The 15034-nt window shown below is 35.9% G+C and overlaps 1 protein-coding gene across 1 annotated transcript in view; it reads right to left on the minus strand.

Annotated features, from left to right (window-relative positions):
• Positions 1-15034, minus strand: part of LOC149802052 (uncharacterized) — a 90661-nt gene that overhangs the window by 46587 nt on the left and 29040 nt on the right. Inside the window, exons 7-10 of the mRNA XM_089956884.1 lie at positions 6265-6401; positions 3713-3946; positions 1269-1420; positions 938-1044 (exon numbers count right to left, since the gene is read on the minus strand). Coding sequence (XP_089813010.1) covers positions 938-1044; positions 1269-1420; positions 3713-3946; positions 6265-6401 — 630 coding nt within the window. The remainder of the gene's footprint in view (positions 1-937; positions 1045-1268; positions 1421-3712; positions 3947-6264; positions 6402-15034) is intronic.

Consider the following 15034-nt stretch of genomic DNA (forward strand, 5'->3'; position numbering starts at 1 on the left):
TATCTGATGACAGGCTGGTTGTAGTGTGAAATGAGAGGGCTAAGGAAAATATCGTACCGTCCTTGTGTTTTCACAAGAAGCTTTTTGGGGGGGACAGAACTTTCAAGTCCCAAGTCTCTAAGAGGGGAGACGGATGTGAGACTAGCAGAGCAGTCAGAGTCAACAAGTCTAGTCAGTGGAGAGAGTCGAGGAGAAGTAGAAAAGGAGTTGAGGAGGAGAAAGTGGAGAAGGAGAAGAATTATAGAGAAGTCGAGGAGGAAAAGGAATTTGGAGAAAGTCGGGAGGAAGAGAAGGAATTGGTGGAATAGGAGAGAAGAATACACAGACTAGTAGAATACAAGGACAGGTGGAAAGCTATCTCTATTAATCAAACGATGCAATAGCTATCACAGGGTCGAGCGGAAGGAGAGTACTCTGGAAATTTTAATCATTTGATTACTGAACTGTCATTAAATTGTTATTTGTTGAATTACACTTTTTTGTATATTCAATCATTTAACAACTGGCATTGCTGATGGGGGCTCAGAGCTTTACATCTATCTTTCACTAATTTAACTTCCAACCAAAATCGAGCCTGGGTAGGACTTCCATAATAGTTTAGATACAATCTTAGGAGCATCCCACCCCAACCATAACACACATACCACAGTAGCGGAATAACAACCCATCATGTCACACACACCAACCTTGAGACACAAGAAAAGAAACTTTTTCTTTAGTGAAGAGATATTTTCCAACTCCAACATCTTCAAAGTAAATACATGGTGCATTTCCTAGACAATACATTTTTTTAAATCAATTTGTGACAGAATTCTTTCAAGTTTCTTCAACATTAAAATTATCACGTGGATGACCACACCAGAAGCTGAATGACTAAAAACATTTTAAAAAACTAACTTAATTTCTGAAAATTTGCAACAAACATATGGTGACATACTCTCTAATTTTCTCCTTGATTTTCTCTTCTCCTAGAGCTGCATACTTTTCTCGTAACTTTGCTGCAGGGATGATCATTTTTTTTCCCAAAAACATTTTCACCCATTCCTGAAAAATAGCAAATTAGCAAATTCATGTAAACAGTAAGCATTACATGCCTCATTATTAATATGCAAATGGTCAATTATACATCTATTGTGTTAGGAAAAGAATTCAGGTTGGAATATGACACTGCAAGGAGGAAAGGCTGTCCATTAATTTGACACCTCTCACAAGTTTCTCAAGGTTTTTGTTTAAAATACCAAAACCAAAATAACAGATGACTATAATACCTGAGTATTATTGAAATCTGGTTTCTTCATAAAATGGAAAACTGTGTTAACAATCTTCTGTATAGAGTGATACATCCCAGTTGTTTCCTCCTCAAGGACTGTCTTATATACGTCATGGATGTAGCTCAAGAGTTTCTCCTCGGATTCAAAATCTGAAGAAGAAAAAAAACTGCTGTAATTTAACAGTCAAGTTTTATTGGATGAAAATCTAAATGGGAGCATAATTTTTTGGTTTTAATAAAATTTGAATATTGTCCAGCTGGGACTGTTTATAATCTCCAGTCTGACATCTGAACTAAGGATTCTTCCATATTATGTGACTGGAACACTTCTGAGGTGTGAACATTCCATTATGATTGGCGAAAAAATGTTAAGTTCTGCTTACACACCTCTCCCTTGATAACTTCTACACAATGGGGTCCAAAAACATAGACTATAAGACAGGGCATGAGTTATCGAGAAGACGGGGGGGTTGGGTTAGTGGCACTGTTTATTGGCTGAATACTCATTTTATAACCATGTTGGGTATAATAGTCAATAATCAGCTTTTCTAATGAAATTATTTCCTTTCTGGTATAAATTACCTTTATTTCCAAGAGAACTGATCTCAGAAAGATCATGAAAAACAACTCCAAGGTACTAAAACACATGATGTATATGTGTGTCTCATTGTGTACCTGCAAAACATTGTGTCACTGCTGTTTGTGCAACAACAAAAACTCGACTGTTAAAAAAACAGACATCCATTTCAAGTAAAATTGATTTTTTAAAAAACTCTTTTCTTAGTGAAATACTGATGCAATGATTTCATTGCAAGTAATAGTGAATCTTCTGCTCATCTTTTAGCATACCTCTTACTGCTAATTCAATACTTTTAAGTTCACTACAAATTTTGGAACTTGCTTTTTCATAATGAACTGTATCTGAACAAAGCTTAGAATTCACTGGGTATTCTTCTCGCCTGATTGCCTTCTATCTTTGATCACATTTGTGAATGACTAGGATATTATAAGATAGTTTTATTGTTACAGAGTTATAGTGGTCTACTGAAAAGAATTTACCTTACACATGACCTATACAACTAGCTTCTATGCAGACAGGTTTTGCATTCCTCTTAACTTTAAACAAAAGACATAATTAACATGATAATACAAAGCAGGTCTGCTTTTAATTAAGTGTAACAATACATCAAAATACATCCTCAAATCAGAGATCAAAACAGTCAGCAGTTAATTAGGTTCTCACTGAAATAGCTGTGACAGTAGAGTGACATTTTTCACATCTGAATACAAGAAGGCACATCACAATTATGATAATTACACTGAAACCAAATTAAAATAAATGACTAAAACACCAATTTAACTTGACAAAATTAATTTCATTTCACAGGAAGATGATAATTGATGGGATGTGGAAGCATTCCCTCCCATCTGCTGTGGTGGTCCAATCACACCCAGTCCCTGACTGGTTTTATTATCTTTGTAACTCATCAGAAGGAAATTATCTGGTTGATTAAACCAATCACTGTGTCTTATCAGTGAGGATTTTACATACCCCTAGGTGCAGCTGGTAGAGCTGTAATTCTGGTCACTTTACATAAATTAACAATACCTAGATGAAACTAAAAGGGAATTCCATGTAAGAATTAAAGAACATCTGGAGGATATCCCCAACCAAAAGGATTCCCTAGTGTTTGAACACTTTATCTGAAACAGTATAAACTGTGTTAAATATCAGATAACAGAAACCATTTATTGGGAAGATAGAGAACTTTATTGGATTACATACTCTACAGCCAGAAGGGATCGACACTGCTGTTTAAATATAAGTCCAGGCAATCATACCTTAATTTCAAACCTATTTATTTTCGAATTTTCCAATGGTAGGAATCAATTACATTTGTACTGACTGAAATTTTTATCAAAGATTGTTAATTTTTAGTGTACTGAACATTTTTAGTGTAGAAAAAATGGAACAAAGTATTGAACTTCTTATTATAAGTAGATAATTTCATTAGTAGATTCAAATTTCCAGACACTGAATATTTTCATCGATAAGAAAAGCAACATATTAGGCTTTCATTTACCAATTTTGATGGCGATTTTCTTCACATTAAAACAATGAGGGTCAATTCCTTTAGCATTTTCTAGAACAAAATAGGCATCCATTCCTGCCCTCGCATTATAAGCAGGTTTGTGAGTTATCAAGGTGCGAGTTATTGAGGGAGTGATGAATTTTAGTATTGGAAAATAAAAGGAAATTCATGGAAAAATTTCTGAGTATAAACGTGTTATGACCTTGTTAAAATGTTCCATGTTATGCCATGATACTCGCAAGTGACATTATGAGTTCACATACATCCAGGTGGCTGCAACCATGTCCTGTATTTGATTTGTAGCAGACACATTAACTTTTAAGGAATTGAAATCCACACATTTTCTTACCTAACATACACACTTTATCATCCAGTGAGAGCCTGTCAGACTTTTTTCTTGTTTCCCTGGCTTCTTTCAAAACTTGGTCCTTATCTTTAACTACTTCTTTACTGATGGAGACTATCATCTTGCCACGAGTTTTGGCAGCTTGACTGGACCTGCGTGATGTAGTATTGGTACCTGGTGCAGCCAATGCTGACTCATTCATGGATTCTATCTGTGTGCCAGTCAAGGAGGCGTCTCCTGAAATGTAAACACAAGACTTGATTAAGTGCTAGTCAAAGACATGTCTCTAGAAAAATTAACACAAGACTCAATCATTTAATCCTTATCAAAAAAAAGGTATTAGATCTCAGTATCTGCTAAAAAAAATGGTTGAGATTAATCATAGTTTCTGATTCCATGACCATCAGTTCATTACTGACTAGATTATTTTAGACCTGGCTCTTCAAAGTAGACCTCTTCCTCGATAACAAAAAACACAGACCGCACTATAAACAGGGGCACAAGTTACCAAGGGACCTCAGAAAAATAAAAGTGCATTTTCCACTGACAAAACTGCGGAGAAGGGGGGCAAGAAACTGGGCTGCTGTTAAATGAAACAATACTCGTTTTATACTCGCTTTGAGAATGACTGTCCATAAAGCACATTTTCTAATGAAGTTGTTCGTTCTCCTGTGTAAATTACATTTATTTTCAATATGCTGAACATCTGAACTGGTTTCAAGAACTTTCATGTGTACACAAAAACATTTGTGTATTACATCACTGAATTTTGTGGTTGTTGATTAGTCTGGTTTCCTGCTTATTATGCAAGAGCAGAGCTCGAAGTTCAACAATGCAGGGAACCATTGATACACCACCAAACAAGATTTTTTTTCTTCAAAAAAACTTGCGACATTTATTTCATGTAACAATGTCTATGTCAATCTAAATCTTTGAACTTTTCAGTTAGTAAAATATTGATGCCATGATTTCATTGCAAGTAATAGTGAAATTTCTCATCTCTGAGGATATCTCTTAGTACAAATTTGGGATTTCTCAAAACTCGTTTCTCTACAATGATCTATATCTTTGAAACAAAGCCCTTTATTTCACAAAGTATGCATTTCACTTGGTTACCTTGCTGTATTTGAGCACATTTATGACTGAGTAGCTTAATTTAAGGTAGTCTAATTATATTAAGTACAAAATCATATTTATAACAGTGTTCAACTGATCAAATGAAATGAGTTCACCTGACATATGACCGGGGCTGCTAGATCTTACGCATATAGGACTTGCATGCCTTTTAACATTTCTTTTATTCCACATCCTTTATTTGAGACAAAAGACGTACTTAACGAGATAATAGAAATGAAGCCATCTTTTAATTCAGTGCAACAATACAACAAATACTTCCACAGGTCAGCTATCAATATACGATCGACACTTATTTAGGTTCTCTCAGAAACACTTACGGACATGGCTGTAGATTGACACATTTTATGTTTGAATACAAAAGAATATATTGCAGTTATAATCATTAAACTTAAACCTAACTAAATGCTATAACTAAAATACAAATTTCACTTGTTAAAAAAAACTTATTTAACTTGTTTTTGTTTATTACAGTACTGCTTCCAGTAGGAGCAAGTGATATTTTCATTGATCAAAATTTCGTTGAATATCATTATTTACAGAAATATTAACGGTAAACTAAGAATTTCATTTGGAAAGAAAATGCAAACAAATTATGACTTCTTATTAAATGATGACAATTTCATAATGTTGATTCAAATTTCCAGCCTCTATATACCATTTTAGATGATAATAAAAGTAATATTTCAAAGTTTCATTTAACAATATTGATAACGATTTTCCTGAAGTTTAACAAATATAGGTCTTTCTTTTTTTTAAATTCTAGTTTTTAAAAATGGGATCCACGCCTGATGCAGTGTTATAAGTGAGTTCACAAGTTATCAGGGCGCGAGTTATCAAGGAAGTGGTGTATTAGGCTCACATCTTTTAACAAATATGTTGTTGGACCTTTTCAATTTTGAACTTTTCCAGAAAGCTCAGCATTTTATCTCTTGGATAAAGCATTTGATGACTTGGATAGAGCATTTTATCTCTTGGATACAACACTTAATGTGCATTCTAATATTTCAGTATCAAAAACAAAAGTCAACACCAATTTTTCAGCATACACTTGCTTATGAAAGGATCTTTAAGAAGTTATGAATTAACTTGGCTATTCACAGAAGAGCAACTGCAAATGCTGCATATGTGTTAAGAAAGACAATGTAGAACCCACCAACTTTAATGACATCACAAACTCATTCGAGAAATTGGGACTGTTCTCTTCATTCCTATATTCAATGTCTATCCATGGGGTGTTATGGATAGATAAACATAAGTAAACAATCTGCTACACATGCATATATTGTTATAATGAGTTATTCAGAACACTGTATTTCCATCTGGCTCCATATTATTATGTCCCTGTATTGTGGTCATACCATGCAGACTGGTATTTCCTTCTGGCCCTACATTATTATGTCCCTGTATTGTGGTCATACCATGCAGACTGGTATTTCCTTCTGGCCCTACACTGCTGTCCCTCAGCCCTGGAGGTTTTTTCTCTTGTCTATATATCTTCTGTAGCTGCTGCAGTGTAACCACTTCCTCCTCACTCAAAAAGTTCAACTGGCTGATCCTTTATAAAATATTAAAATTAATGAAACTCTGAATATGATAATAAAAATTGGTGATAATGATTCATACATGTGTGTTCAATTGATTAGTGTGTACTCTTGCTTCAATTGGTTTAGGATAAAATCTGCAAGTACAAACGATAAAGATTACTGTTTTGATACAAACACCAACTTGGCAGTGGTGTTAGAAAATAATATCTACAAAATCACTATCTAGCACAGTACCTATCTACAAATACTTGGTCAGATTCGAACAGAAGATCAACACATCAATCCATGTATAACAACAGTCACTCTGAACAAATCCAAGATAGTAAGGTTGTACAAGCAAAGGAACTGAAACAACAATATGCAAATAAATACATGAACAACCTTTGAAGTAGTTTATATGCTTTACCTACATCATCTCATTAAAAAAGAGCAAATCTGCAGTTTTGGGGCATTTGAACTTGTCATATATTCTAACACAGATTTAAATTTTATGAAAAGAATTTCTAACATGTACTCATTACAGCAGGAAGGTGAATTCAAAGACTGTCATCATTGTAATCAGTGCATGGAGAAGGTGAATTCAGAGACTATTTCATGGCTGTACTCTCTGCATGGAGAAGGTGAATTCAAAGACTATATCAGGGATGTACTCTATGTATGGAGAAGGTGTATTCAATGACTACTTCATGGATATACTCTGCATGGAGAAGATGAATTCAAAGACTATGTCATGGATGTCCTCTGTTCATAGAGAAGGTGAATTCAAAGACTGTTTTGTAGATGAAGATACTCTGCATGGACAAGGTAATTTCAAAGACTATTTCATATATGTTATCTGTTCATGGAAAAGGTGAGTTCAGTGACTATTTAAAAACATGCACCCTGTTCATGAGTAGGTGAATTCAAGGATTATTTCTCACAGGTACTCGGTACATTGGAGAGGTGAATTCAAAGACTATTTTGTACATAGTGAAAGTGGGGGTGTGTGGTGCAAGAACCTTCCACTAGTGGTCAAGGGGGCAAATGGTCCTGCTGTAGGGTAAGGAGGCAAATTCCACCCCACCCCCAAGTTGAAATTCTGTTGGTGAATCAATTCAAGTTAGACTATTTTTTTTACTGATATAAAACTGAAATTCATTTGAAAATATTTATAGCTGTATGAAAGAATTTTTCTATAAAATATAAGTTGATAAATAATATCTTAGCAATTGTTTTCCAGTTGATTGTATGGGTTCCACTGTATTAATATTAAAAAGTTTATTATACAAAATCATCAGGTTCATCAAAATTGATACTGAACCATTGCAATATACCAGTAGTACATTAAATGAAATTAATATCTCTTAAGTGCTATTACTTAAGACTATTTCATACAGATTAAACTCTGTACATAAGGACTATGACTATTTCATACAGACTAAACTCTGCACATAAGGACTGTGACTACAGACTAAACTCTGACATAAGCACTGTGACTATTTCATACAGACTAAACTCTGCACATAAGGACTGTGACTACAGACTAAACTCTGACATAAGCACTGTGACTATTTCATACAGACTAAACTCTGCACATAAGGACTGTGACTACAGACTAAACTCTGACATAAGCACTGTGACTATTTCATACAGACTATAGTTTTAATATACCTCCCCGTTTGTTTGTACCCCCCGTGTTTGTATGGAAAGTCTCTTAAGCATGAAAGGTGCTGGGGATGTCAGTATTTGTGCCATTCTGGTCACAGTCAGGTTAAAAATTATAAATTAATGATTCAATAGACTTAGTTCTGTGCATCTTTTATCACATCAAACGTTTTCATTATTGAAATCGGTAAGGAGTACAAACAAACGGAGATATCTATTCAGACTATAAACTCTGCACATAAGGTCTGTGACTATTTCATACAAACTAAACTTTGTATATAAGGACTGTGTCTATTTCATACAGACTAAACTCTCTACATAAGGACTGTGACCATTTCATACAGACTAAACTCTATACATAAGGACTGTGACTATTTCATACAGACTAAACTCTGCACATAAGAACTGATTATTTCATACAGACTAAACTGAACATAAGGGCAGGTTATTTCATACAGACTAAACTCTGAACATAAGGACTGATTACACTGGTCAACAGTGAAATCATTACTGACTTGAAAAGGCCCTAATCTGTAGTATTTTGGTGTGCCGAACACGAATATAACCGTGAAAAATTTGTATTGGCTCTCGTTTTGAAGATATTCATATACCTCATTTTCTATGTTTCACTGTGTAAATTTCTCCAGTAGGACTGCAGCAACATCCGGAATAATGATGTAACATTGCATAATACCATCATGCTCACATCATCCACAGTTGATTGCATCATTTTCTGATGCAATGCAATACTAATGCCATGCGGCTGCTGAAGTAAGTTGACGTCAGCAGTGTACTATACATGTGTAGGCCTATTATACTAATGCCAGGCGGCTGCTGAAGCTGACGTAAGCAGTGTACTATATAAAGCCCAATCAGATAGGTTCAGCATTTAAAATATTTTAGACGTTGTGCGAGACAGTTCAAGCTACTGTTACATAAAACTTATTATTTTATCCATTTACGTACAATAAAGAACAGTAATGCCTCGAAAGTGTGTTAATACCGCGGACAATTTTTGCTATATTTGTGGGGAAGTGACATTTGTCAACCAGAAGAAAAGTATCAATTCTCAAGTGAAGAAGGCATATCATCTTTACTTCGGATGCAAGGTTGGTGACCAAGACAAGCCTTGGGCTCCGCATATATGCTGTGCTACATGTACAACACAGCTTTCACAGTGGTTGAATTGCAAAAGGTCATCAATGCCGTTTGCAGTCCCAATGGTGTGGAGAGAGCCAAGCAACCACCTAAATGACTGTTACTTCTGCTTGGTTCCTCCTCTTTCCGGCGGAATAACGAAGCGAAAGAAGTCGAGAATAGTCTACCCAAACATTCCGTCTGCATTGAGACCAGTTCCACATGGTGAGGGACTTCCTATTCCAGAACCTCCAGCAGAATATTCTCTTGATTCATCTGACGAAGACAAAGGTGAGTCGACCTGTTCTTCTCCTGGTCCATCAGCATGCAGTGATCCAGATTTTCACTGTGGTGCATCATCAACCCCACACAGAATAACACAGGAAGAACTAAATGACCTGATTCGTGATTTGGACTTATCAAAGAACAAGGCAGAATTGCTAGGATCAAGACTCCAACAATGGAATCTTCTAGAAGAAGATGTCACAATTACTGCATATCGAAAGCGCCACCAGCAATTGGAGCCTTTCTTCAGAAAGGAAAGTAATCTGATATTCTGTTCCGATATTGAGGGCCTCATGAATGCTTTAAAAATCACTCATGACCCACAAGAATGGAGACTATTTGTGGACTCTTCGAAACTGAGTCTCAAGGCTGTGCTTTTGCACAATGGAAACATTCTTCCATCTATTCCAGTAGCGTATGCTGTCCACATGAAAGAGACATACAATAACTTAAGGCAGCTACTGAATTCCATTGAGTATAACAAGTACAGCTGGCACCTCTGTGGTGATTTGAAGGTAGTTGCCCTTTTAATGGGACTGCAGCAAGGATATACAAAATACATGTGTTTCTTATGCGAGTGGGATAGCCGAGCAAAGGAAATGCACTACATGAGGAAGGAATGGACTCACAGGCAGAATGTAGCCATTGGAGAGAAGAATATCCAACACCCAGCTCTGGTTGAGGCTCAGAAAATCTTGCTACCACCCCTTCACATCAAACTAGGTTTGATGAAGAACTTCGTGAAAGCCATTGACCGGACTTTGCCAGCATTCCGATACCTGCATGAAAAATTCCCTCGACTCAGCGAAGCAAAGATTAAAGAGGGAGTTTTTGTGGGTCCTCAGATTCGAGAGCTTTTCAAAGATGACCGGTTCAACAACTTGCTGGAAGGTGACGCGAAACAAGCATGGAATGCTTTTCGCCTAGTTTCTACAAACTTCCTCGGAAATGTTAGGGCAGAAAACTATAAGGAACTAGTAGAAGACATGTTGATGAAGTATAAGAAACTTGGCTGCAATATGTCTCTAAAGATTCACTTCCTTCATTCCCATTTGGATTTCTTTCCTAGCAACTGTGGTATTGTTAGTGATGAACACGGCGAACGTTTTCATCAAGATATCGCAACAATGGAACAAAGATACCAGGGAAAATGGTCCACTACAATGCTGGCTGACTACTGCTGGACACTCCTCAGAGATGCTCCCGAACAGCTGTACAAGAGACAGGCGAAGAAATCTAAGATGTAGTCAATGACTTGATTTTTTATAGGTAGGCTATTACAGTTGACCTTTTACTATTGGAATGCATTTCGTTATGTAAACATTAATTTCTTGCAGATTACAAAAAAACTAGAGCCAATTTTGCAATTTGACTGTCATATTCGTGTTCAGCACATAAAAATTGATAAGAATTGACTAATTTTATTTCAGTAACATGACTTTTGTAAAAATTTGTTGTCCAGTGTTATTTCATACTGACTAAACTCCGTACATAATGACTGACCATTTCATACAAACTAAACTCTGTAGATATGGTATGTGACTATTTCATACAGACTAAACTCTGAACATAAGGACTGATTATTTCATACAGACTGAACTCTGAACATAAGGACAGGTTATTTCATACAGACTAAACTCTGTATATAAGGACTGTGACTATTTCATACTGACTAAACTCTGTAGATATGGTCTGTGACTATTTCATACAGACTAAACTCTGAACATAAGGACTGATTATTTCATACAGACTACACTCTGAACATAAGGACAGGTTATTTCATACAGACTAAACTCTGTATATAAGGTATGTGACCATTTCATACAGACTAAACTCTGTAGATATGGTATGTGACTATTTCAAACAGACTAAACTCTGAACATAAGGACTGGTTATTTCATACAGACTAAACTCTGTATATAAGGACTGTGACTATTTCATACAGACCAAACTCTGAACATAAAGACTGATTATTTCATACAGACTAAACTCTGTATATAAGGACTGTGTCTATTTCATACACTCTGTACATAAGGACTGACTATTTCATACAGACTAAACTCTGAACATAAGGACTGGTTATTTCATACAGACTAAACTCTGTATATAAGGACTGTGACCATTTCATACAGACTAAACTCTGTACATAAGGACTGATTATTTCATACAGATTAAACTCTGTAGATATGGTCTGTGACTATTTCACACAGACTAAACTCTGCACGTAAGGACTGTGACTATTTCATACAGACTGAACTCTGTACATAAGGACTGTTACCATTTCATACAGATTAAGCTCTGTACATAAGACTAAACTCTGTACATAAGGACTGATTATTTCATACAGACTAAGCTCTGTACATATGGACTGTGTCTATTTCATACAGACTAAACTCTGCACATAAGGACTGTGACTATTTCATACAGACTAAACTCTACACATAAGGACTGATTATTTCATAAAGACTAAACTCTGTATATAAGGACTGTGACCATTTCATACAGATTAAACTCTGCACATAAGGACTTTGACTACTTCATACAGACTAAACTCTGTAGATATGGTCTGTGACTATTTCATACAGACCAAAATCTGCACTTAAGGACTATGACTATTTCTTACAGACTAAACTCTGCCCATAAGGACTGTGACCACAGAGTAAACTCAGCACATAAAGACTGTAATTATTTCATACAGACTAAACTCTGTACGTAAGGACTGTGACTATTTCATACAGACTACACTCTGTACGTAAGGACTGTGACTATTTCATACAGACTAAACTCTGTACGTAAGGACTGTGACTATTTCATACAGACTAAACTCTGTACGTAAGGACTGTGACTATTTCATACAGACTACACTCAGCACATAAAGACTAATTATTTCATACAGACTAAACTCTGTACAAAAGGACTGTTACTATTTCATACAGATTAAACTCTGAACATAAGGACTGTGACTATTTCATACACACTAAGCTCTGTACATAAGGACTGTGAATTAAAAGACTACATGTACTCTGTGCATGGGGAAGGTGAATTTTAAGAGCATTTCATGCATGTATTCTGCACATTAGTAAAGTGAATTAAAAAAACTATTACACAAGTGTATGCTGTACATCGGTAAATTGAATTCAAAGACTATTTCACAAATGTACTCTGTACATGGGTAAAGTGAGTTCAAAGACTATTACACAAGTGTTCTGTGTACATAGGGAACATGAATTCAAGACTTATTTCATACTCTGAACACTGGGAAGATGAATTCAAAGATGAGCAGTTGCCATTAGATGAGACAAAACATTCACAATTACTATCTCTGGTGATTAAGTGTTATATGGTACAACGCTTTCTTTTTTTTTTAATGCTGCTTTTCCCGAGTACCATGTATGCTAAGTGGAAAGGCTGTGACTATTATTTTAAGGGCCAACAAGAACCAGAAAATATCACACCTTCTAGGCCTTATTTTAAATACAAAAATACACCATATATTCTGACTTGTAAGGCAAGTCCAAATGGAAACTGCACAAATCCAGACCTGCCAATGCATAACGTGCCAGAAGATCTGTTTCTGTGCAGTTGGTTTGGAGTAATCAGTAAAACAAACAACATGACCTTGATCTGCAGGCACATTATGTGACAGCAGATCAGGATCTTTATTGTTTGTATTTTGACTTGACTTATTAGCAAGTACATATGGTACAGAGAAAACTATCAATTAAAAGACAATGTTTTGAAACCACTCAGCTGCATATTCAGATGTTATGTCAGGATCAGCTGAGGCCTGTATATTCAATCAGACATGCAAATATCCAATTAGCTGAGGCCTGTATATTCAGACAATCAGACATGCAAATATCCAATTAGCTGAGGCCTGTATATTCAGACAATCAGACATGCAATATCCAATTAGCTGAGGCCTGTATATTCAGATAATCAGACATGCAAATATCCAATTAGCTGAGGCCTGTATATTCAATCAGACATGCAAATATCCAATTAGCTGAGGCCTGTATATTCAGATAATCAGACATGCAAATATCCAATTAGCTGAGGCCTGTATATTCAGACAATCAGACATGCAATATCCAATTAGCTGAGGCCTGTATATTCAGACAATCAGACCTGCAAATATCCAGTTAGCTGAGGATTGTATATTCAGACAATCAGACATGCAAATATCCAATCAAATGCTTTCACTGAGATCTGTTTACATAATAATCTGAGGGAATATAATGTAACTAAGTTAATCTTCTATTTGTATCCTTGCACTTATAACAAAGCAGCAGGGATATTGTGATACACTATCTGTGTACTTGTTACAAATCAAAGAAATCAGTTTAGGACAAATTTGGAGGTTTGCAAAATTTGGTCAGGAGTTTTGACTTCAAAAGGGAGGATTTTCAATGAGAACGTCAAATTTTTAATTGTGAAACATGACTTTAGGCTTTCTAGTCCCAATGAGGACTCAAAGCTTGCATGACTTTAGACTTTCTAGTCCCAATGAGGACTCAAAGCTTGCATGACTTTAGGCTTTCTAGTCCCAATGAGGACTCAAAGCTTGCATGACTTTAGGCTTTCTAGTCCCAGTGAGGACTCAAAGCTTGCATGTCTTTAGGCTTTCTAGTCCCAGTTAGGACTCAAAGCTTACATCACTATGTAAGCAGATTCTGTCCATTTCTATGTGAACTTTTCTGCAATTTCAATGTCAGGAATGTTACTTTCACTAGGTCTGAAAAATGATCTGCTATTGTGAACAGGAGATTGTGTTCATTTATAATGCTGGCATACATGTCTCAGCATATGTATCTTTATTACATTTGAGGCAGATTCCAATGTACATGGATTTCAGTGACTATTGTCATGTTATATATGCTTTAATATGATGCATGACACATTATGTCATTCTTGCCAACCGCTCTGGTGGCATAAGTGGTTAGAGTGTCCGCCTCAGATGCATGAGGTCATGGGTTAGACACCCACCCACCCCCGAGTCAAACCACAGACTTATAAAAATGGTACTAACAGCTGCCTTGCTAGGTGCTCATCATTAAGAGGTTAGTGTAAGGAGGACTGGTCGGCCTGGTGTCAGGATAATGTGACTGGGTGGGACATCATGCTACATGTCTGCGGCATGATGCCCCAGTGCTAGACATCACTATAAACTGCCACATGTAAATATCATAGTGATATGACTGAAATATTTTTAAAACTATGTTAAAAACCCAAATCACACACATGCACATTGTTGCTTCTGTAGCATATTTTAAAATCATCCTTAATGATAATCCAGCCATAATCAATTAATCTCTTTAATCATTTCAGAATTACTTCCGATCACACATAGTAAATTACATGTCAAAAACTTCAAACACTGAAACAAACCATCCCTGCTGACAGAATCAAAGAGGTGCTAATTGTTTTATGATGCTTGAAATTAGCCGCTAAATTGTCTTGCCCTGCTAAAAGCAGTTCAGTCAGGTGATGCCATATTACTATAAATACAAATGGAAGCAAGTGAATTTTTTTGTTGTCAATAATAATTTTAAAAACATTAAAGATTTCAGTGAGTGAC

This window comes from Sinohyriopsis cumingii, chromosome 4, assembly GCF_028554795.1.
Source record: "Sinohyriopsis cumingii isolate HCF-2022 chromosome 4, ASM2855479v2, whole genome shotgun sequence".
NCBI classification, from domain to species: Eukaryota; Metazoa; Mollusca; class Bivalvia; order Unionida; family Unionidae; genus Sinohyriopsis; species Sinohyriopsis cumingii.